At 47.1% G+C, this 25,464-nt stretch overlaps 1 protein-coding gene across 1 annotated transcript in view; it reads right to left on the reverse strand.

Moving 5' to 3' along the window:
- LOC122477724 overlaps positions 1-25,464 on the reverse strand; it is a 129,339-nt gene that overhangs the window by 49,859 nt on the left and 54,016 nt on the right. Inside the window, exon 2 of the mRNA XM_043571051.1 lies at positions 1,231-1,482. Within this exon, the coding sequence (XP_043426986.1) occupies positions 1,231-1,482 (252 nt within the window). The remainder of the gene's footprint in view (positions 1-1,230; positions 1,483-25,464) is intronic.

Consider the following 25,464-nt stretch of genomic DNA (forward strand, 5'->3'; position numbering starts at 1 on the left):
CCCCTCCCCTGCCTCTCATCCCCCCTCCACCCTCCATCCCCCTCCTCTTCCTCCACTTCCTCTTCCCATCCCCCTCCTCTCCCCATCCTCCTCCTCCACCTCCCAAACCCCTCTACCCATACCCCTCTTCCCATCCCCCTCCTCCACTTTCTATCCCCCTCCCTCCACCACCTCTGTGCCCCCACCTCCTTCGGTTTCTGCGCCCCTTCCCTGCCCCTCAGTCCCCCTCTGCCCTCCCCTAGTCCTCTCTGCTTTCCCCAAGCAAGCACAGGCTTCCTCCTCCTCCCTCTCCTCCCCTCCCCGCCCCCACAACCCCCTCCCTCATCGCCTCTCGGTGGGCGGACGGGTTTAGAAAGGTCACGTGGCCCCCTCGGCCTCCCGGTGGGGTGAGGGGGCCGGCAGCCGAACCTGTTCTTTGTTAAGAGGTCAACGCAGGCGCCCAGCAGAGCCGAAGGAGTTACCGATGACCTTCGAAGAGCAGCGCACTCGCAGCACCCCGCCCCCACTGCCTCCCCCACGCCTGCCTGCCGGGCTTTCACAGTGTGCGGTGCTCCCCAAACGGCTCACCGTTTGGGGGGGTGGGGGGAAGAGGGGGTGGAATCCTAAGTCCCGGGGCGAGGGGGGGGTGGACTGCGGTCCCAAGCAAGCTGAGAAACAGGAAAGGGGCCCCCGGAGGATGCGCCAGGTTGGGGGTGGGGGGCTGGCAGGAGGGCCTGGGGGCGGGTGCACGTGTGGGACAGGAGGTAGAGGGGGAGCTCCTGGAGGAGGGGGGAGTTCTGAGCGGTGGAGGCGCAGCGTCTACGGAAGGGAAAGCCAGGCCCAAAGAGTTCGCCCGGGTTCAGCCGGCAGTGGGCCGGGAGGGGAGGGGGGGGGGGGCTCAGTTTCTGCTGCACGTCAGGAGGGGGCTGTTTTCGCCCGAGAGCCGCTGGCGACTGCCCAGGCCCGGCCTTAAACCCCCGCAGGGGAGGGGGAACCCCGCGGGAGGCTGCGCCCCCCCACACACACACACACAATGCTGTGCGCAGCGGTGGGCTGCCCCCACCCCCAGAACGCCCCTGCGCAGCCTGGCCTGGGGTCGTTGGGAATGGGGGGGGACCCAGACTGCTGCGCGCTGGACTGGGGGCTCCCCTAGATCGCCCCCGAGCAGCCTGGCCTGGTCATGGGGACCTGGGGACGAGCCGAGTTCTTCCGCCACCGGAGGAAGTCTTTGTCACCCCACTGTAGGCTCACCGTTGCACGTGCTGACGATTGTTCACTCTTCCTCGCAGAAAATAACAACGTGGCCAATTTTCTGTCCCGGGAAGTAGACATTCGCGGAGAAAACCAGCGTTAGCGTTAGCGCGACATGCCTTTTTGGGCAGAACAGTTTTCCATCCAAAAATGCGAGTTGGGGGGAGGAAGGAGGTGAATAATGAAATAGGGCTCTCAGGATGGAAATGGCTTAGCGCTGTGATTTTGTTACCCAGCCTTAAAAATATTTTTCTAGGTCACTAAATACTGTTCAAAGGCATGCTTTTAATGATGGCTTCAAATTTGACAGCATGGAATGTTACATGCCAGCATTTATTAACCATTTCCCTATTGGAGAACGTTCCTTTTGTTTAAATGTGAAGAAATAGATGCTAAATTATACCGCCTTGCCTCGCGTAGTTATGTAAGTAACCTTTCCCACTGTGAGTCTCAGTGCAAGAAACGAATACACTTTGCTCCTGCCGTGGGTAAGCGTGTTGACTTTGCTTGCTTTTGGAGTTACTTGGAATTGCTCTTTGAAGCTTTCTGGGTATTACAGAAAGGAAGCATTGGTCGAGTGACCAAGCCAAGGGCTGCTGTTTGTCCTTTGAGACCTCAGATCAGAGAGGAGAGCAGCCTAGCGGGGGTGGAAAGGATGCTTAGGGTGCCTGGAGAGTGTGGACGATATCCAGATCTCAGTCTTGCAAGCAGCCTGGGTGGGAAACTCTCTGTGCCACGTTCCCTGGGATATCCAGCAAAGCCTGAGTGTTTATGGTAAGGAGTGGAAATTTTCCCTTCTGCTACATTCTCTGCTAAATACACAGCTTTTGTATTTATATACACATGCACATTTTAGGGGAATGGTGGCTCTCACCGATTCCATGTAAATTGAAGGCCTTGAAAGGCACGAATCTCAATGTGCCGGGACAAGCTGGAGGCCTCTCCTGCAAAGACTACAGTCACCTCCCGTTAATGGCAAACTTCACAGGCCTGGGAGGCATCACATTCGGGTGGTCTGTCGGTCGGTCGGGTCGTTGGCTTAACTGCTTCCCTCTTTTTGTGCCCATCACGTGAACTGTGTGAGCAAATTGTTTCCCTGACTTACTTCACCCCACGTTTTCGTATTGCATATGATGAGAAGAAATGCTAGAACAATAGAGACTTCCCTTTAACTGAACCTCACTCCTATCTGTGTAGTGAATGAGAATGAATTCGACAGCCATTCTCTTACCCCTTTGAAACACACAGTGGGGGGTGGTTCTTTTATTCTTTTATTTTTTTAATGTTTATTTTTGAGAGAGAGAGAGAGAGAGAATGAGCAGGGGACACAGAATCGGAAGCAGGCTCTAGGCTCCGAGCTGTCAGCACAGAGTCCAACGTGGGGCTCGCACCCACGAACCATGAGATCGTGACCTGAGCCGAACTTGGACACTTAACCGACTGAGCCACCCAGGTGCCCTGGAGTTTTGTTCTTTTAATCAACAACTTCAGTGTTAGAACATGATCAATTAAGTACGGATCTACTCAAGAGAAAAGAAAACATATGTCCACATTATTCATAAAAGCCAAAAGTGGAAACAACCCAAATGTCTATCAACAGGTTAACACACAAGTTGTAGTCTTGTCCCTATTACGAATGGTATTCAGCCATAAAAAATAACGAATTCCTGGGGCGCCTGGGTGGCTCAGTCGGTTAAGCGTCCGACTTTGGCTCAGGTCACGATCTCGCGGTCCGTGAGTTCGAGCCCCGCGTCAGGCTCTGGGCTGATGGCTCAGAGCCTGGAGCCTGTTTCCGATTCTGTGTCTCCCTCTCTCTGTGCCCCTCCCCCATTCATGCTCTGTCTCTCTCTGTCCCAAAAAAAATAAATAAAAACGAAAAAAAATAAATAAATAACGAATTCCTGGTGTGTGCTACATATTTGAACCTCAGAAATGTTACACTGAGACATAAAAGGCTACTTATCATATGATTCTGTTCATACAAAATGTCCAGAAAAGATTAACCAATGGAGAGATAGTAAGTAACTTCATGGTTGTTGCTGTGTGGAGAGTGACAGCTGATGGGTACTGGGTTTCACTTTGGGGTGATGGAAATGTTCTAAAATTATATTATAGTCATGATTGTACAACCTTCTATATTAAAAAAATCAAAACTGAATTGTATACTTACAGCGAGGGATTTTTATAGCATATTAATTATATCAATAAAAAGTTTAATTCTTTGAATGCTTATTTATTTTTGAGAGAGAGAGAGCATGAACAGGGGAGGGGCAGAGAGAAAGGGAGACATAGAATTGAATGCAGGCTCCAGGCTCCGAGCTGTCAGCACAGAGCCTGACACGGAGCTCGAACTCATGAACTGCAAGCTCGTGACCTGAGCCGAAGTCAGACACTTAACCGACTGAGCCACCAGGTGCCCCTCAATAAAAGTGGTTTTTTTTTTAATGCTTTTAAAAAGCATTTTTAAGAGACAATTTGTTCAGGCACTGTCTCTAAGTGAAAAGGGGACGCTGACACAGACCTATTAAAGATAAAATACCTTCCAAATAGGCCACCCTAGGACTAGCACATGCTACAGTGAATCTGTACCAGATACTGGCTTTTTCTTGGAGATTTTTCTCTGAGATCCTGTGCCTACCTGGACCTAAGTCCTCCTCACTTTATGTTAGCATTTGGGCGCAGTCCTTGCAATGGTTTGCTTCACTGATTTTCCCGCATATGCTGTGAAATAATCCATAAATCTGTCTCTTTGACGGATTTATGCAGTTAACCCCCAATTCCTCAAGCTAGAATTTCCTCGAGCTGAGCTCACCAAACTTAGCTGAGCTGTTTGCATCATCCTCACCTTTGCCACGTGTGACATACTATTTTTTCTTGTTCCACTTACGTGTCATTTTTTCGATGCTGATCATCACCGACCCCACTAAATTCACACCCAAGTAGTTGTTTGAGAAGCCATCCCTCCTTCCCCAGTTTGAAAACTATGAGTCCGGTGGGGACATTAGGCAATGACTGCAGACAGTTTTGATTGTCACAGCTGGGGGAGGGGTACGACTGGCATCTAGTGGGTGGAGGCTCCTCAACTCCCTACAGTGCCCAAGATGGCCCCCAGCAGAGGACAATCTGCCCCCAAACACTAACAGTGCCAGGACAGGGAAATTCTGATTTCAGTGTTAGGAATGTTTCTAGTGTCCTCATCCGCTCAACGGGTCTCATAGCTAACTCTGAAATAAGGTGGAAGGAGGGGTACCTGGGGGGCTCAGTTGGTTAAGCCTCCGACTTCAGCTCAGGTCATGATCTCACAGTTCATGAGTTCGAGCCCTGCGTCCGGCTCTGTGCTCACAGCTCAGAGCCTGGAGCCTGCTTCGGATTCTGTCTTTCTCTCTCTCTCTCTCTCTCTCTCTCTGCCCCTCCCCCTGTCTCAGAAGTAAATAAGCAAAAATAAATAAATAAAATAAGCTGGAAGGAGAGAACTCTCCATAATTCATAAGGGTAACATGCTCCTGCCTCTTTTTTTTTTTTTTTTTTTTAACGTTTATTTATTTTTGGGACAGAGAGAGACAGAGCATGAATGGGGGAGGGGCAGAGAGAGAGGGAGACACAGAATTGGAAACAGGCTCCAGGCTCTGAGCCATCAGCCCAGAGCCCGACGCGGGGCTCGAACTCACGGACCGCGAGATCGTGACCTGGCTGAAGTCGGACGCTTAACCGACTGCGCCACCCAGGCGCCCCCTGCCTCTTCTTTTCTGATATCTTCCCCTTCTATATTATTAACCCAAAGCAGACAATTCAGGTCCCCAGCCAACATTAGCTCAGGGACGGTGGCTCTGAGAATGCCATCAACATTTAGCTGCAGGCCGACTTGTGCTCAGTGGATTTGCACACACACCCGTCAACATGAGTCCTGTGGGGAGTACGTACCATAGCCCTGTGACTCCACGCGCAGTCCCGCTAATCTGAACCCTCTTTCTCAGTCTATGGCTAGTCCACGGGGGATTGTGGGTCCTTCTTACTTGGGCCTGAGGGTCTTCTGACTTTGGCTTCAAGTGTTCTGAAATGAAGGCCAACCACTGCCTCAGCTGGGGCCCTCTTGCCTCAGCCTGGGAATGACAGGGCCTGTCTCCCCCCATGTACCTTGGCCCCCGTGAATGTCCACGTGTTCATCCTGCCTCCTGCCATTTTGTCCACCTGTGTCCACCTCAGGCCTCCCCAATGCAGCTCCCCCCCCCCGCCCCGAGTCCTGCCCCTTTGGAAAGTTCTTCCTGCTTGGCTTTGCTCTCACATTGTGTCTCATTAAGAATCCAGAGGGTGTCTGGGATGTGGGCTTTGGTTTCCATCCCTGACTCCACTCACACCAACACCTATATCCCAGGTCCCCTGACGCTCCAGCATGGCCTCGCATTGGAATCACTCCCAAAGCTTTCAAAACTCCGGTCGCCCAGGTCCCACCGCCAGAGACTGGGATTTCTTTAGTCTGGGATGTGGTCCGACCATCACAGGTTTGGAAATCACTCCCAGTTGAGAAACGCTAATTTAAAAGTATACAGAAGTATGTTTCCGCTTTGCTGTTTTTTAGCTACATTAAAATTTACACTTTTTCAAAATAGTTTCCAAAGTTGCTTCGTGCCAACTATACTTTGTTTTGTTTGGGTGGGAGAGAGCGCCAGGCCTATGCTCCCCAGTCCTCCCAGAGGAAGGCCATAGCGGACCCACTGGATCAAGGCTTACAATTCAGTTGGAGGCAAGGCCTGACAAAGAGTTCAATGAAATTAGCAAAGCTGAGGTGTTGGCGGCCTCTTTTCTCATGGCCACTGCGGCTCAAGAGACTCCTTTTCAGGAGCTCCTGCTGCTGATGGGACCAGACCGTGGGCACCTCCTGAGTCCCTCTCTGCCTCGGATGCCTCCCGAGTCCCTCTCTTCTTGCCACATAAGTGCAGATTCCTGACTTTGGGGATCACATGCTTCCTTCCCTCCCTGAAGCTGCACCTTCAAACAGCCTCAACTACCTGGAGAGAAGCCCGCATGTCACGAAAGAGATGTGGCTGGGTCGGGGACAGTTTGTGGCTTGTGAGCAACAGGGCACCAGCAGGCACAATTCCATCCGTTTGCCCCTGCACAGAGCCGTTATCAGGGGAAACAAAGCATAATTAGCGGTTTTTAAAATTAAACAGATGGGGCGCCTGGGTGGCTCAGTCGGTTAAGCGTCTGACTTCGGCTCAGGTCACGATCTCGCAGTTTGTGAGTTCAAGCCCCGCGCCAGGCTCTGTGCCGACAGCTCAGAGCCTGGAGCCTGCTTCTGATTCTGTGTCTCCCTCTCTCTCTCACCCTCCCCCGTTCATGCTCTGTCTCTCTCTGTCTCAAAAATAAATAAACGTTAAAAAAAAAAATTTAAAATTAAACAGAATATCATTGATGGATTAAAAAACAAAAAACAAAAAAACTCGCAACCCTTATAGAACTATGTCAGGAATTCAAGAGAAGGAATTGGCCCTTTGAATTGTTTCCTCTGAATTGTTTGTGGGGAAATGAACCATTTTCTTTACTTGCTGTGACCCGCGAGCAGTCTACGGCCGTGTAATGACGTGTCCACATACAACTTCCGCTCAGATCTACTACATAATTCGGGGGGCACGGTGCAAACTGTCAATGCAGGGGCCTCGGTCGTGGTATCTTTTGCTTTTCACGCTGCACTTCCTTGGGCACTATGATCCTCCCACGGTCCGTGTGGACCCACACAGGTGCCCAGGGTCCCACGAGGCAGCAGGTAGAGCACACGCCCGAGGACCCCAATGCCCCCTTCATGCCCCCAGGGGCACAGGGTAGCAGCAGCACCTTGCTGGGCACAGGGAAGCCAGCTGCAGACAGCGCTCACGGTGGGGAGGCAGAGAAGCTGCTGGACACGGCACCCACCAGGCTCCCAGGTTCCTTGCTCCATTGGCCAGGCAACTGCACTTTGCAAACACAAAGCCAAGCATAAAATTACGAAGGATTTCAATACGGTGGCTGCAGCGGATGTGCAACCTGGGCATACGGGGCCACGCGTGATGGAAGTGTCACCAGGCCCTGAAACTGCAGCATCAGCAATATTTTATAAAGTAAAAGGTAAATTAAACATTTTCCAAGTGACGAGGATGACCCAATAATCAGTTCCACAAATAATTCACTGTTTTAGGGGCACAATCACGTTTTCAGCACATTTGCTTTTCTCAATTGCCAATGTTTTTTTTTTACATTGTTAACATCTATACAGTAAAAACATACAGTGTATATTTAAAAAAAAAATAGTTCGGGTGCCTGGGTGCCGGAGTCGGTTAAGCGTCCGACTTCAGCCAGGTCACGATCTTGCGGTCCGTGAGTTCGAGCCCCGCGTCAGGCTCTGGGCTGATGGCTCGGAGCCTGGAGCCTGTTTCCGATTCTGTGTCTCCCTCTCTCTCTGCCCCTCCCCCGTGCATGCTCTGTCTCTCTGTGTCCCAAAAATAAATAAACGTTGAAAAAAAAAATAGTTCATTTTGTTGCTCCTGCCAAACATTTTTGATCGATTTTTTTTAACTTTTTTAAATTTTTTTTAACATTTTATTTATTTTTGAGACAGGGAGAGACAGAGCATGAACAGGGGAGTGTCAGAGAGAGGGAGACACAGAATCTGAAACAGGCTCCAGGCTCTGAGCTGTCAGCACAGAGCCCGACGCGGGGCTCGAACTCACGGACCGGGAGATTATGACCTGAGCCGAAGCCGGCCGCTCAACCGACTGAGCCACCCAGGCACCCCACTTTTATTCATTTTTGAGAGACAGAGTGTAAGCAGGAGAGGGGCAGAGAGAGAGGGAGACACAGAATGTGAAGCAGTCTCCAGGCTCTGAGCTGTCAGCACAGAGCCTGATGCGGGGCTCGAACTCGCAAATAGTGAGATCATGACCTGAACCGAAGTCGGACACTTATTTGACTGAGCCACCCAGGTACCCCATTACCCTATCTTAATTTTTTTTAATGTTTATTTTTGAGAGAGAGGGAGAGAGACAGAGTGCAAGCGTGGGAGGGGCAGAGAAAGGGAGACACAGAATCCAAAGCAGGTTCCAGACTCTGAGGGCTTAGCACAGACCCCAAAGCAGGGCTCGACTGCAAGAACCCTGAGACCATGACCTGAGCCAAAGTCAGGCATATCACCAACTGATTCACCCAGGTGCCCCCCTACCGTACATTTTTTTTTATCGATTTGTAAAACAGCCAAAGAGAAGTAAGGAGATATAATTTCTGTCCCGGCCAAAGAAACATGCATTCCCCAAAACCAGGTTGTCCCTTACTCGAAAGATAATGAAATCACCTGCTGGTGAGTTGCAAAGGACCAAAGCAGGACAGATTGTAAATGGCAAAGCATGATGGGTAAAGATTGGCCCCAGGTTTGTCACTCCTTCACCCATTTGTCCAGCTTTGTGGAGCAGCACTCCAGGGTGACATCTTGGGAACCTGCGTTAGGAACAAACAGCTCAGGTGCCACAACACACCCAACCATTGAGAACCACCGCCCAGTGTATCCCCCCCACCCCCGCCGACTGACCGTCCCTGGGCAGTAGAGAACAACACTGCTCCTTCCGGAAACGCTGTGAACTCCCTCTGGTTCCAGCTGCTGGGCTTGCTTTTACACATCACGCACATCACACGGCCGAAACGGCACAAAGCCATAGACGCGCCTTGTCTGAATCTGTCCACACCTGCCTCGGATGTGTGGAGTCAGGCAGCAGCATTCTGAGGGCGTGGGTACCCGTCTCCTGACCCTACACTCACCTCTGGGGCCATGCTGGATTGAAGGTTTGCATGTAGGACTTAATCACCTCCTTCTTCCTAGCCTTCTCCACTCTCCAAAGCCAGATATTGAAAAATACAATCGCCCTTTGTGTTCTTGCCTTTCCACTCTCTTGGCACAATCCCAGTTTGCAAGGTAGGAGCAAAAACTGCGAAAGCAAATACCTTATGCTCAGGAAACACATGCCCCTCTTTTCTTAGGAAGTGACTATTTTCCAACTTAAAAAAAATCCTTCCCATATAAAATGTTGTTGTTATAGTCTCGAGACAGCAATCTGCTAATTTGGTAAATTCTTTCTTTCCTTTTAAAAAAAAATTTTTTTTTGATGTTTATTTATTTTTGAGACACAGAGGAAGACAGAGTGTGAGGGGGAGGGGCAGAAAGAGAAGGAGACACAGAATCCCAAGCAGGCTCCAGGCTCCGAGCTGTCATCACAGAGCCAGACGCGGGGCTTGAGACCACGAACCATGAGATCATGACCTGAGCTGAAGTGGGACACTCACCCTACTAAGCCACCTAGGCGCCCCTGGCAAAGTTTTTCTTAAACCTAACTCTTTCACTGTCATTGCAAACAACTTGCTTTGGGGGGGTAATTATTTTTCATTGAACACAATACACATTTTCTTCCGTTTCTGACTGTCTAAAATACCATTTTCCTGTCCTTCTGTCTACCAAGTCATGCACATGTAGTGACTCATTAGCTCCAGGAAAAGCAAGAAAAATATGTGGTCCTTGCTTTATCAGCACATTGTTGTGAAGGATCCCATCTGGCAAAACTCTGTCGGCCTTCCCTGAAATTTTAATTTTGCCACAGGTGACGTGTTGGTTTTGTATTTATTTTTTTTTTATTTTTTTTTTTAACGTCTATTTATTTTTGAGACAGAGTCAGAGCATGAACAGGGGAGGGTCAGAGAGAGAGGGAGACACAGAATCCGAAACAGGCTCCAGGCTCTGAGTGGTCAGCACAGAGCCCGACGCGGGACTTGAACTCAGGGACCGCGAGATCATGACCCGAGCCGAAGTCGGACGCTTAACCGACTGAGCCACCCAGGCGCCCCGGTTTTGTTATTTAAACTATAAATACATTTTATTTTTTATTTTGTTAATGTTTATTTAGTTTTGCGAGAGAGAAAGAGAGACAGAGTGTGAGCGAGGGTGGGGCAGAGAGAGAAGGAGACAGAATCCGAAGCAGGCTCCAGGCTCTGAGCGGTCAGCACAGAGCCTGACAAGGGGCTCAAACCCACCAACTGTGAGATCATGACCTGAGCCGAAGTTGGACTCGTAACCGACTGAGCCACCCAGGTGCCCCACAAACTATGAATACATTTTAAAATGTAAGAGCTCAAGGAGTCCCAAGTGCAAAAGAAAACATTTTCGGGCAAAATAGGAAGAAAATAAAGACATGGTCCAGATGACTGCCTAGAAGCTTTCATAAATTCTGCAGGATGGTGATAACGGTTGGTAACCTGGCAAGCGTTTCAGAGAAATGCACAGGAAGTGAAACCCACCGCACACATAACGGGCCCGATGTCTCATTGTGCAATGTCCCACAAGCCTTCAGGGTCCTCAGAACCATTTTGTAACCTACACATTTCATGGAGATGCCCCAGTTCCCTGAATGCCACCCGCCAGCCAGACTTCCTTGCAGGTCTGATGGGACAAAGCTTTCTTTGAAACAACAGCCAAAAAAGGCGGTGGGGGGGGGGGGCAAGCAAAACTTGGCTCTTCCCCAGAGTCTCAGCCTGGCTGGTCTTTTCTTCTTCTCTTTCTTATCCTTCTGGCTTCTCATTCATCATTATTTTGAGTCAGCAGGAGGAAATGTCAAGGGACTCCTAAGGAACGCTGGTGATAGGGTGGATAAGCAAAAGGCAACATTTTGCCTGTTCCTTTTATTAAGAAATCTTTGTTTGATTTGAGGATGCACTGTTCAAAGTGAAGGACTCCTCGGAGATTCTCTGGATAAGAAAGAGACACATGGTAAACCAATTCAAGGTCAGGCAGATCAGGTTTTGCTTGGCTTGGTTTTGTAGCGAAGCCCTGAGGCTCTCCAGTAAACCCTTGAGCACGCATTAGCTGGATGTCTCTTCGCAAAGAGTCACTTTTCGTAAGGTGCAGGGGAGCGCAGCCAAGGACAGCCGCCAAAAATAGCTGACTCCCAGGGCTGCAGAGAGATTGCAAGACCAGCGTAAAAGGACCTGTGTCACACCAATTAACCCATCTATGCCAAACAGTGGGCTACTCTGGGTTACAAAATGCGGACACGCCTGTTGGGAAAGATACAAATAGAAACTTCCAAGCTGTAGTCGTCTAACATTGTGTCTACATTTCCAGCCCAGCTGTGTCTTGTAAAGTAAGCCAATGTAAATAGATATTGGGGTCTGAGGAATTACGCTTATCTCTTATACAGTCCACACCGCTCCACAGGCTCAGGGAACCCCGGTGAATGGATCGAGTTCACTAAAGTGACAACAAAAATCAAGCTGGGGGATTAATTGCCCTTATCCCCACTTCCTCCAAAAGCAACAAGATATGTGGTCAAGAAACGAGAAAACCCCAGCAGACCATCCAGCGGGTCTGTGGCACAACTCTGTCAGACAAAGTCAGTGCCAGGGTGCCCGGCGGGGAGCGGGGGGGGGGGGGGGGCTCAGGCAGTTAAGTGACTGGGTCTTGATTTCAGCTCAGGAAGTGATCTCACTATTTGTAAGTTCAAGCCCCTCATCGGGCTCTGCACTGACAGCATGGAGCCTGCTTGGGATCCTCCTCCTTGCTCTCTCCTTCTCTCTCAAAAATAAACATTTAAAAAAACATTTATTAGAAAAGAGAATAAAGTCAGTGCCTTCAAACATATGATATTGTTCATCCTAGGTTCTCACATTTTATTTAGTTGAATAGATTTTATTTAGTTGCTATGTAAGTTGAAGCACTTACATAGCAAAGCATTCTGCTAGGCATGGAGGGAGGGGAGACAGAGAGGATACTAGTGACAACCAGTCACTCTGGAGAGGGATCTACAGTCAGTGAGCAGCTGTACACACGGAGAGTTCCCGATACAGAGCAATACATGGGACAACGGTTGAACACCTTCCCATCAAGTTTACAAACACTGGTATCCAGCAGGCAAGAAGACATCGGGAGCTTAAAATTCTTTCACATTTGGGGCCAGTCAGGGCTCAAGGGTCCCCTCGGAGTCTGAGGACACCACCCTAGGACAAAGGGACTCCTTTAAATGGCATCTACCCCCTGGGACGCCTGAGTGGCTCAGTGGGTTAAATGTGGGACTTCAGCTCAGGTCGTGATCTCGCGGTCTGTTGAGTTGGAGCCTCGCATTGGGCTCTGTGCTGACAACTCAGAGCCTGGATCGTGTTTTGTATTCCCTCTCTCTCTCTCTCTCTCTCTCTCTCTGCTCCCCCCCTGCTCACTCGGTCTCTCAAAAATGAATAAATGTTAAACAAGAATTTTTTTTTTTTTTAATGTCATCCCCTTACCCACACACACTCCTCCCACTGCCGCATGCAAGATCACAAGAGACCAGGTCTGGAGGAGGTCATGATTCGGTGCACAAGAGAGACCAGTAGAGATTGGCAAGTGAAGCATGACATTCCCACAGTGAGAAGGGAGGAGCGGCCTAATGCTGCTGGTCTGAGGTCACACCCGCGCAGCAACGGAAAGGTGGGATCCTGTCTTGTGCAGGTTCCTGAAACTCACTCCCAGGACTTCTGGTGCACTGGATTTTAATAAGTTCCAAAGCTGTCTATTTAATACCTTCCCTGGGAAATTCTAGCATAACCAGTCTCTGCACTCACTGTTAGGACGGTGTATTCCAGGTGGAGAACCAACATGTGTGCTCTGGGAAGTGCCAGTCATTTGGGAGCAGGAATGTCTAGGAAAGGAGAGAGAACACAGAGGAAGCCTGATGCTTCTGTGAGCTCAGCTAAGAGTTTAGGGTCTAATTCCACTGTGAATGCAAGCCGCAGAAAAAAGGTGTCATGGGTTCCGTATAAACCAAACATTTATTCAACATCAATACAAGGATGTTCCTGGACTAGAAAATGGACGACTTAATAAATAATACCTCTTTCTTTAAAAAAAAAAATGTGTATTTATTTTTGAGAGAGTTCAAGCAAGGGAGGGGCAGAAAGAGAGGGAGACAGGGGATCTGTGAAGCGGGTTCCGCACTGACAGCAAAGAGCCTGATGTGGGGCTCGAATCCACAAACTGAGAGATCATGACCTGGACCGAAGTCAGACGCTTAACCAACTCACCCAGGTGCCCCAATAACTCTTTTTAGAAGCTCCCCCCACAACACACACACACACACACACACACACACACACACACTGCATTGCAAAACAATAAATTAATGTGTAAAAATTTACGCTATTTACAAGGTCAGCTGTTGGTAGATCCGTCCTTCCAGCTTCCTGGTGGAAACATTTGGGGCCCTCCTCGATGATATCTGCATCAATCCTTATCGTCACCCTTATCATTGTGTTCAGAATCCAACCACTTTTCACCACCTGCAGGGTATCGCCCTGTGGGAGCCAGCATTTTTTGTGTCTGGACAACAAGGTTGGAGAGGACCTCCTACTTTGACTTCCTGATTCCACTCTGGCCCCTAGAGCCTATTCTCTGCACAGTGCCTAGAGGATCCTTTTAAGAAGAAGTCAGATGGTGCCTTTGCTCAAAACTATCCAGAGCAGGGGCACCTGGGTAGCTCAGTCGGTTAAGCGTCTGACTCTTGATTTCAGTTCAGATCATGAGCTCATGGCTCACAAGTTCAAGCCCTGCGTTGGGCTCTGTGCTGACAGTACAGAGCCTGCTTGGGCTTCTCTCTCTGCCCCTACCCTGCTCACACACACACTCTCTCTCTTAAAATAAATAAACGGAAGAAGAAAAAAACTATACAAAGCATCCCCTGAAAGTTCCTGTACAATTCCCCACCACCCTCCCTCTTACTTCTTAGACTTTGTGAAAGGGAGAATCATGACTCCCCAGAGATTTCCACCACAGGCTGTGGGTAGGTTACGTGTTACCTGGCAAAGGGGGATTCACATTGCTAGCTGCTGAGTTGCTAAGCAGCTGACTTTAAGATAGGGAGATTATCGGGGCGCCTGGGTGGCTCAGTCGGCTAAGTGTCCAACTTCGGCTGAAGTCATGATCTCACAGTCCGTGAGTTTGAGCCCCGCGTCGGGCTCTGTGCTGACAGCTCAGAGCCTGGAGCCTGCTTCAGATTCTGTGTCTTCCTCACTCTCTGCCCCTCCCGTACTCATGCTCTGTCTCTCTTGCTCTCAAAAATAAATAAACATTAAAAAAAAGTTTTTTCGAAGGTCACTTCACACTCTCAAATCTGTGACATACTTAGATGAACGTGAAATATCCCAAGTGCAGCAAGGCAGGGCCCAGCCACATAAGGTAGGGGTCGACAATACCATATATAGGACCAACCGGCAAGATGGCCCCAACAGTAAGATTTTTGAGAAAGAATGTTAATCTACCAGGATGTGGAGGTGGGGTGGCTTCCATTCAGGCAGCTGACATGAGTCGTGTGCTACAAGGTACATTTCAGAAGTGTCACAATCATGTCTAAGCAGGTAAAAAGGTCGAGGGACACTGAACCTGACACCCATGCTTAACGCATCATGTCCAGAGAAACTTCTAGAACCAGAACAACCTCTGATCTGAGCCACCTTTCAGAGGGGTCTCCCCAAGACGCCTTGAAGGGAGCAAGTTGGTGACCATCGCTATGCATATTAGTTTAAATAGATTCACCATCTTTTCATCCTATTAGCTGGGCAGACTCAGTTCAGGTTTCCTCTTGTCCTCAGATGCTGTGAAACCTGGGCCCAGAGGCCAGAAATAATTTGGAACGCATACACAGTGCCTCCTAATACATAATTATGGTTACTACTGTTAATGGATTTCCAAAATGCTCCCCCAGACCCCATTAGCTGCTCTCCTTGCTTACCCCCCTGAGTGAGCAACGCTTCAAGAGGAAATAAGGCATCTTTGCGGGAGAAGTAATACAAAAGAGTATAGAGTTGAATGTTTTGCTCAAGAAGTTAACATGAGGTATGGAATGGGGGAAAATATTTGCAAACGAGAAAAAAGTTAACATGAGGAAAAAGCAGGATGCTACCAATAGCATAAAATGCTCCCATTTGAGAAGTGAAGAGCACGTATACAAAACAGGGTAAGCCAGGGGCCCTGAAGGGCAGCACTAGCGACATATGGGGCAGGAATCTTCCGCTGGGGGCAGGGGGGCTGTCTTGTCAGATGGTTAGCAGTATCCCTGCCTAGATGTCCTGGAGCTGTGACAACTAAAATTGCCTCCAGACATTGTCAAATGTGCCCTGCAGGGAGGTTACGGCACTCCCAATTGAGAACCAGTGCAGTAAGTTAACTAGTACAGCAAACCAAACCAGTCATGAGACAGTCCTATCAGGGTCTCCAGAAAGCGGGGAGACAAGAAAGAATGTGGGGAGGGTCTGATGGGGGTTCCAGGAGCAGAGTCTGGGAGTGGCCTAGAGCACCTTTCCCAACGACTGGCCAAGACCTCATACAACTGCAAGGGAGGCTCGGAACATCACCTAGTTTCATGGCCAGAAAAAACAAAACCAGTCACGAGGCTTGCCGAGCACATCCTATTGTCTATCACACATACATGCTTGTAAATGTCTGCCCCCACCGTACAAAATCGCTATAAGAATGCACACAAACTCAGGCATGTAAATAGTGGTTGCCTTGAGCGAGGGGAAATGGATGTCTGAGACACTGGAGAGACCAAGAGGCTTGCTTTTCACTATTTGGATATTTGTAATTTTATACCATGACCATGCATGACTATTAAAAAAGAATTTTTGGGGGTGCCTGGGTGGCTCAGTCGGTTAAGCGTCTGACTTCGGCCCAGGTCATGATCTCGCGGTCTGTGGGTTCAAGCCCCGCATTGGGCTCTGTGCTGACAGCTCAGAGCCTGGAGCCTGCTTTGGATTCTGTGTCTCCCTCTTTCTCTGACCCTCCCCTGTTCATGCTCTCTCTCTCTCTCTCTCTCTGTCTCAAAAATAAATAAATGTTAAAAAATTTAAAAAATAATAATAAAAAATAAATAAAATAAAAAAGAATTTTTTAATGTTTATTTATTTTTGAGAGAGAGAGAGAGAGAGAGAAAGAGACAGAGCACAAGCATGGGGAGGGGCAGAGAGAGAGGGAGATACAGAATCCGAAGCTCCAGGCTCCACGCTGTCAGCAAAGAGCCCGACGTGGGGCTGGAACTCACAAACCAGGAGATCATGACCTGAGCTGAAATCAGATGCTTAACGAACTGAGCCAGCCAGGTGCCCCTAATTTTGTTGTAAATCATCACTAGGAAAATAATGAAAGCTTAATGCACATAACCATCAAAAATAGACATAAACGTTTTCACAGATGAATGTCAAGTTGCCTGTGCTATTGAAGACCAGATTTTTGTCTTCTGAGGGAATTAAAGGCAGGGCATCTCAGAGCCAGTTCGTGTGAATATGCTTTCACTAAAATCAATTATATCTGCTTCTTTCCATCAATCTCTCTCCACTTTCCACAGCTAACAGTTCTTGATCTCCTTCAGAGTAATTGGTACCAAAATGTGTCTCCATGAAGACATAGTATTAAAACATCTCAGAATGATTTTGATGTAATTCATGACTCAAACAATTTCGTAAGAGTTTTCACCTTTCCTACTTGAAAGGTTCTTGCTATAAAAGCCATTCTAATTGGGACTGGTAAATATATTTTACCTAATGTTCACAAGCAGGTAAATATGTGGAGAGGTTCTCATGGAAAGTTCACAATTCTTGTTGAGGGACAATCTCCCACTAGAACTTGCACACAAGCTTTCTCTTTCTTCCCATTTGGCTTACAGAATGCAAATCCCATGGAGGGAGCAAAGTTGTTTGGGGTGTGTTGTTTGGTTTCTCTTTGTAATATTTCCTGATAATAAAAGTCCTTTTCAGAGGTTTCCTCCCCCTCTTCTTCAGTATGTCCAATTCAGTTGGTAACTACAAGGAAGAAATGCATAGACTTTCATTATTACAGGACAAGGGTTAACAATTCTGATTGGTCCAGCAGAAAGACTACTGAAATTGCCTAAGTCAAACTTTTTTTTTTAAATCAAGCAGTTTTAAAAGTTTTTAAATCTCTGAAAATACTGCTGTTTTAGAGTAGTTAGAAAATAATTTTCAGGTCAGAAGTCTTGTATGCTCACTAGATTAAAATTTGGATTCTTTAGAATAGTTGTATCAGTCAGCTTTTCTGCATAACAAACATTCCCCAAACTTAATGACCTAAAGCAACTACGATTCATTTTGGTCACAAATTTGGGTTGGGCTCAGCCAAGTGGATCTTCTAGTTTTGGCTGGGCTCATGAATGTGTAGTTGGCTTCCATGTGAGCTGGAGATTGGCTGCTTCTAAAATGGTTGATCTCTGTGCTGTATAATCTGTCATCCTCCAGAAGGCTGGGCAGAGCTCTAAGAGAGAAGAGGCACATAAGACCTCTTAACATCTAGGCCCGGAAGTGACAATATTGTCACTTCAGTATCACATTCTATTGGCTAAAGCAAGTCACAAGGCCAGATTAGAGTGAAAGGGAGGGAGAGTAGATTTGAGCTATTGATGGAAGTAGTTGCAAAGCCATGTTGCCAAGGTGCATGTGTACAAGCAGGCAGAAAGATCATGACCATTCTTACAATCTGCAGTACATTTATTTCTATTTGCCTAATCACATTCTCCTGTATTGTAGTTATTAAAATTTAACCCTATGGAAAATAATGGGGCAAAAGAGTGGAAAACCAGAGAGCCCCATTGGATTCTGATTTGACACAAGCCCCGATACATAAATGTACATTATTGTTGAGCTTTGAAAACTCTGGCTAGGGGCAGCTGGATGGCTCAGTCGTTAAGCATCCAACTTCAGCTCAGGTCATGATCTTGCGGTTCGTGGGTTCGAGCCCCGTGTCGGGCTCTGTGCTGACAGCTCAGAGCCTGGAGCCTGCAGCATGCATCAGATTCTGTGTCTCCCTCTCTCTCTCTCTCTCTCTCTGCCTTTCCCTGGCTCGCACTCTGTCACTTTCTCTCTCAAAAAGAAATAAACATTAAAAAATTCTTTTAAAAAGAAAAGTCTGGCTAAATATCCATCCTCAAAACATAACCTTGAGCATCAGATTCTTAAGTTACTCCCAAAGCTACCTGTTTTGTTGCTTAGTAATTATCCATCTCCGAGGCAGTGGAAAATCACATGATCTTTATATAGATAATGCTGTTATGGCAATGGAAAAAAATTTGATTTGATATAAGGTTTACATAGCTAAAGCTCATTGATGTTGAACAAAACAGCCTCATTATTTTTGTATTCCATTCAAAATGCAAAGAGTGGTGAGGGAGGAGGAGCAAGCCAAACTTATTAAATGGAGGGGAAAAAAAGTAGGAAAGAATCATTAAGTTCTTATTCATGAATAAGAGGCACAAACCAAGAATAATGAAAAAGATAATCAGTAGCATCACCCCTGGCAAAAACCACGCTTCTGCCATAACTAAAAATGTCCTGTGGCTCACAGCCTGTGACCACCCCCCCAGTTCCCCTCAGCTGTACCCCATTCCCACCACTTTACAGGATCATGGATCCACTAAGCACACGGGGCGTGATTTTCTAAATCACAGGGGGCTGGAAGAGCTTCACCAGATTGTGTCCTTACCAGGCTGTTTGTATTTGGAGCACATTTTCAAGAGATAAAAATACCCATCCTTCATCCCCAATATCTTTGGTGTTAAAATAAGAAAAAAATGCTTTTGGAGATGGGGCAACAATTATACATTACTGAACTGAACGTATCTTAAAACTAGGGGCACCTGGGTAGCTCAGTTGGTTAAGCATCCAGCTTCGGCTCAGGTCATGATCTCATGATTCCGTGAGTTTGAGCCCCACGTCGGCTCTGTGCTGATGCCTCAGAGCCTGAAGCCTGCTTTCATTCTGTGTCTCCCTCTCTCTCTGCCCTTCCCCTGCTTGCACTCTGTCTCACTCTTAAAAATAAATAAACATTGGGGCGCCTGGGTGGCTCAGTCGGTTAAGCGGCCGACTTCGGCTCAGGTCATGATCTCGCGGTCCATGGGTTCGAGCCCCGTGTCAGGCTCTGGGCTGACAGCTCAGAGCCTGGAGCCTGCTTCAGATTTTGTGTCTCCCTCTCTCTGACCCTCCCCCGTTCATGCTCTGTCTCTCTCTGTCTCAAAAATAAATAAACTTTGGGGCGCCTGGGTGGCGCAGTCGGTTAAGCGTCCAACTTCAGCCAGGTCACGATCTCGCGGTCCGTGAGTTCGAGCCCCGCGTCAGGCTCTGGGCTGATGGCTCGGAGCCTGGAGCCTGTTTCCGATTCTGTGTCTCCCTCTCTCTCTGCCCCTCCCCCGTTCATGCTCTGTCTCTCTCTGTCCCAAAAATAAATAAACGTTGAAAAAAAAAATTTTTTTAAATAAATAAACGTTAAAAATATATATATATATTAAAAAATAAATAAATAAATAAATAATAAATAAACATTAAAAAAAATTCACTAAGTGAACTAAAAATATCTGAAGGAAAGCCAGATGCAATGAAGAAATAACATTATGGACCCCTTAGCCAATAGGTACTTTCTCCTCTTCCCTGTAATTAATGCAATAAATAATTTATTGAGCACTTAATATGAACAAGGCATTGGGCTAGTATTGGGGAAGTGTAGAGATTAATAAAACATAAGCTCATTCTCTCAAGGAAATTATAATTTACCAGGAAAGAGAAGCACTCACTAACACGAATACGAGATTGAAATGAATGCAGTCAGTCCTCACAATTCACGGATTCTGAATCTGCAAATTTGCCTACTCGCTAAAATTTTTTGTAACCCCGAAGTCAACACGCATGGTGGTTTCAAAGTCATTCAAGGACACGTATATGGCAGAGAAAATTTTTGAGTCCCTTGACACATACATTGCCAGCCGAGCTCAGAGTAACACTCTGCCTTGTTTCAGCTCTGAGAATGTAAGCAAGCCTCTTTTTCACAGTCCACCTGGTGCCACGTTTTTTGCTTTTTTTGTGCTTCCTGTGGGTGATTTCACTTTTGAAAATGGCCCCCTAATGCTGATGTGCTGTCAGGTGCTCCTCAGCACGAGAAGGCTGGATGGTGCCTCATGGAGAAAATACATTTTAGATAAGTTTCCTCCAGTCATGGGTCATAGTGCTCTCGGCCATCGGTTCAATGTGAACAAATCAATAATAGATATGAAATAAGATGTCTTTGAACAGAAACATGTATAAAACAAGTTTAGGTACTGAGAGGTGGATGAAAGTCATGACCAGAGCCTTGTAGGAAACTGACCCCATATGTCCCCTGGGAGCAGAGGTTCACTATTTGCTAATTCAGTGTTCGTGGAGATTCTATAGAACATCAATACTGCAAATAATGAAAATCAATTGTATACCTTGAATGAATGAATGAATGAATGAATGAGTCACAAGAGGCATAGGTGAAATGCTCTGAATGTTCAGAGACAACTTCCAGTTGAAGGAAAGGGAAAGAATTCATTGCAAGATGACACATGGGAGCTGAGTCTTACAGAGTCGGTCAGGTGTGGACAAACAAAATTGATTATACATGCCCGGCAGGGTGGAACAGCATGAGCAAAATCATATGTGTGGAAAACCTTGGCACTTGTCCTGCTCAAGAGCACAAGTCCCAAAGTCTTAGAATTACAAGTTCTAAGACATGGGATGCATGGTGTGACCTCCAGTAAGTGACTCAATTTCCAGTGAAGCAGGTTAATAATACCATCTATCTCATAATGTCGCTGTGAAGATTAAAATCTGTTACAACTTTTTAAAAAATATTTGTTTAGGGGCGCCTGGGTGGCTTAGTCGGTTGGGCGTCCAACTTCGGCTCAGGTCATGATCTCGCGGTCGGTGAGTTCGAGCCCCACATCGGGCTCTGTGCTGACAGCTCGGAGCCTGGAGCCTGTTTCAGATTCTGTGTCTCCCTCTCTCTCTGACCTTCCCCCATTCATGCTCTGTCTCTCTCTGTCTCAAAAATGAATAAACGTTAAAAAAAATTTTTTTTAAATATTTGTTTATTTTTTTGGAGAGCACAAGCAGGGGAGGGGCAGAGAGAGGGGGACAGAGGATCCAAAGCGGGCTCCGCGCTGACAGGCAGACAGCAGCGAGCCTGATGTGGGACTTGAACTCACGAACCGCGAGATCATGACCTGAGCCTGAAGTTGGACGCTCAATCTCCTGAGCCACCCGGGCGCCCCAAAATCTGTTACATCTTAATCAAGAGCCTCATGTATGTTAAATATTTAAGACAAGTCAACTATCATTGTTATTATTTCTATTACCAGAACAGTGAATATTTCCATTTGGCTCAATCATAAGGCATATGAGGCAAAACGGGGTGGGGGAGGGACTAGCACCAAGAATGTGTTCTCATCGGGTCCCAAGGACCTTGGATTCTAGATGAAGAAACTGAGTTTTCACACCAGAGCACTAGGGAGCAAGGCTATGTTTCCAAACAGAGAACAGACATCAGGTTGTGGTCCAGCCTGAAGCTGGCAGTGGGAGGGAGGATGGATGGGCAGGGCCATGGTTGGGGCCTGGGAGACCAATGAGGAAATGGACCAGAAGGAGGGTGAGGGTTCCAGGATGAAATGGAGAAGAGGGAGTTCATGATATCTGGAAGAAGTTAACTCCTAGGAGTCCAACTTACCAGGACAGTAAGGTAGTGATTTGCTTCTTCATCTGGAGCTGGTTCCATGGGAGCGTTTAGGTTGTGAAAGTCAGGGAGCCACTGACTTCTCACATTTGCACCTTTCTGTATGTATAGAGACCGATGAATTTGTTAAAAAGTGCTTTAAAGGTTTTAGGCAGGCAGACGGGTTGGAGGACGGATCCATTTATATAAACAAGATGGAAAATGAGCAGAGTTGGGTGGGGAGGATGCAGAATTCAGTTTGCGGTCTATGGATTGGAGAAGCTTCATAAACCGTGATGATCTTGTTGGAAAACTGAGAGCCTCATGCTACCAAGAGGCGCCATCTAAAACCTTTAATCTCAGAATCAAGAATGGGGAACAGGGCTATTTCTTGTGGTTCTTTTTTTTTTTTTTAAGTTTATTCATTTTGAGAGAGACAGAGAGAGTGAGTGGGGGAGGGGCAAGGGGAGAGCAAGGGAGAGAGAGAATTCCAAGCAGGCTCTGCACTGTCAGCGTGGAGCCCCATGCAGGGCTCGAACTCACGAAACGTCAGATCACGACCTGACCGAAACCAAGAGTCCGACACTTTACCTACTGAGCCACTTAGGCACCCCTATTCTCATGATACTTAAGCAAAGCGCTAAAAAAAAAAAAAGGAGAGAGGGAGGGAAAGAGTGAGGAGGAAAGGGAAGATTGGCCTTAGGTCGTGAAATTTAGGGTATTAACAATTAGGCTAACATTTTTGTCTTCTCACATAGGAATAGCAGGCCCTTGGTTACGGGCTTCTGTATTCTATATAAATCTTATTCCCAGTTTTCCCTATGGGACAGGAATGTACCACAGCCTGACTAAAATCTAATAGAACACTGAAAAGTTTTGCAAATATCTTAGCTTTGCTTGAAACACCAATTGTCCAGTGGGAATAAATAGATGCCCACAAAGAAGGTTTTGGATGTCCTCATTCCTCCTCTGTTAATACACTGCATTTCCCTTTGAGAAATAGGCTGGGGTAGAGACAGGGGCGGGGGGTGTAAACCAAAAAGGTGAAATCCTGTTTCTCATATAAAAACAAGCCTCTTTTCTACTTTCAAATGCAAACGCGAAGTAATCAAAGATGGCAGCCGTAACAGGCGTCCTCATCTTCCTTAACCTATGTGTGCTCATTAAATAGCAGGGGGTACATAGGGCATTTATTTCAATAAAAACAATTAAGTATATACGTTTTTTCTGCTCAGCGTTAATGATTCCCTGTTGACAGGGCTGCATGCGGGGTACTTCTTGAGTTTCAAAGCAAGATTATTAAACAGAAATGACTGTCAAGTCTTATAACTTGGGTAACTGCCAAACAGACCAAGGATAAAAGCAGAAAAAGGAAAGGAAAACAAGAGACTGATTACCTGAAGCACTTTTTTTTTCCCATTAGAAAAATTACCCCTGAGGCCCTAACACTTATCTGCTCTGGCCATGCAGCCTCCAAAATGGAATGCCCACCATCATACCCACGCAGGACCGCACAACCTCCTCTCTAAGCCTGGGAAATCACTTCTAAACCACCTCTAGGGTGTCACATCCGAGGTGAAGGATTAATTAGTGCAAGTGTATAAAGTATAGGAAAAGCCATTGAGGGCTGTCTATCCAACACTGTTCCCTCTAAAGCTGAAGGAGGTTGGGCCTCCACCCAAGTACTCACCAGGTTGGGTAAACATCCGTATTTCATTTTGACCCTCTCCCTAAATAAAAGATAGTATTTGTCCTAAACTTCAAAAAAAATTTTTTTTAACTACTGGGAAGTCTGTAGTGTGCTTTCCTTCAGGCGGCCACTGAAACAGTAAGCCAGAACATACTCCAATCAAAATTATGGATTACAAAACCTGATTTCAGAAAAGAAGTAAATGATGAAGCAGGAGAAAGTATCTTGGACTTCACTGAACACACAACTTCCAGAGTGTATCTTGGGGGCCAATAAATGGAAATCAGCTTTGAGAGCACAGGGGAGGACTTTTAGCCCACTGGCCCCTGGCCCCTGGCAATGCGTGCTCCAGAGTCAAAGGACAATTAAATTAGGCTCAGCATGCTGACCTTGCTTCAGAAGGAGGAGGACTAGGGGCGCCTGGGTGGCACAGTCGGTTGAGCGTCCGACTTCAGCCAGGTCACGATCTCGCGGTCCGTGAGTTCGAGCCCCGCGTCAGGCTCTGGGCTGATGGCTCGGAGCCTGGAGCCTGTTTCCGATTCTGTGTCTCCCTCTCTCTCTGCCCCTCCCCCGTTCATGCTCTGTCTCTCTCTGTCCCAAAAAATAAATAAAAACGTTGAAAAAAAATTAAAAAAAAAAAAAGGAGGAGGACTAAAAACATTTTTTAGAGGGTTGTAACAAGGAAGAATCTAAGGACACCAGAAAATTCACTTCACTCCCCAAGGTTTAACTCTGCTTTGAAACCTAAAATTGTGCCTTCTTCGCAATAAAGGTAGATCTGAATAAAAATTAAACAAATAAGGGGCTCCTGATGGCTCAGTCGGTTACGTGTCCGACTTCAGCTCAGGTCATGATCTTACAGTTGGTGGGTTCGAGCCCCACGTTGGGCTCTGTGCTGACAGTGCAGAGACTGCTTGGGATTTTTTCTCTGTATACCTCTCTCTCTCTTTGACTCTCTCTGCTTCTCCCTGACTTGTGCTCTTTCTCAAAATAAATAAATAAACTTAAAAAAGATTCTTTTTAAAAAGTTAAACAAATAAGAAAAAATGAAAACTAAATATTCCAAATTATATATACCAGGAATTATTTGACTAATGGGAAGTCAAAAGTCTTTTATAATTTCTGTTCACCCTCTTGGGAATAGCGCCCCCCCCCATGACAGCACGCTTGGGTCCAGTTTGTGTCTGAGGTCACACAACTGGTTGATTGCAGAGCCCCGAATGGACATCAGTTGCCAACATGATTCACTAAACGTAATGGCCTTTGTCATTCACAGTTGCTTGGCCATTGACCCCAACATGCAGATCTGGTTAGGGCAGGGTTCACACTTGACATTTGGAGGCAGATAATTGTTGCCGAGGGCCACTCTGTGCACCGGCCTCTACCCATTAGATGCTGCAATGTACCCTCACCCACGTTTGCGGACACCCAAAAATGTATCCGGACGTTGCCAAATGTTCCCAGAGGGGTTGTGGGGACTAAGTCCCTCCCCAGTGAAATTCCTGGGTTTCGAGATAGGGATGTGGCCCTGCGTATCCAGATGTCATCTTCAAGCCCAGCCAGCCACCAAAGGACCCATCTGCTTCTACCACCCAAGAGAAATAAATTATAATGGCTGCACTTCACAATATACATCCCCCTGCCATTCTTCTCCAAGACCTGGCTCTTGGGTTCCTGTCTCCAGCCCAGGCTATGAGACCTACTTCTGACCCCCTTATAAGAATTATTGGACCTCCCACCCAGCTCTTTATTCCAGATCTCCAGTCCCTGCACTGGGGTCTCCAATAGGGATCAGCCCAGGAACCTTAGAACCTCCCCAGCCACCCTCATATCTCCACCATCTTATTCTTACTGTCACTCAATCAAGACAAGGGGATTTAATACCCACGACCTAGACTTGCTTCCACTTACCTGAAGGATAACATAGCAGAGGAATTGGCAAGTTTGTTGGATTGAGACAGATTCTGTCTCATCAGTTGCCTTGAACAATTCTGTTTCTATT

The sequence above is a fragment of the Prionailurus bengalensis genome, chromosome X (assembly GCF_016509475.1).
Source record: "Prionailurus bengalensis isolate Pbe53 chromosome X, Fcat_Pben_1.1_paternal_pri, whole genome shotgun sequence".
NCBI classification, from domain to species: Eukaryota; Metazoa; Chordata; class Mammalia; order Carnivora; family Felidae; genus Prionailurus; species Prionailurus bengalensis.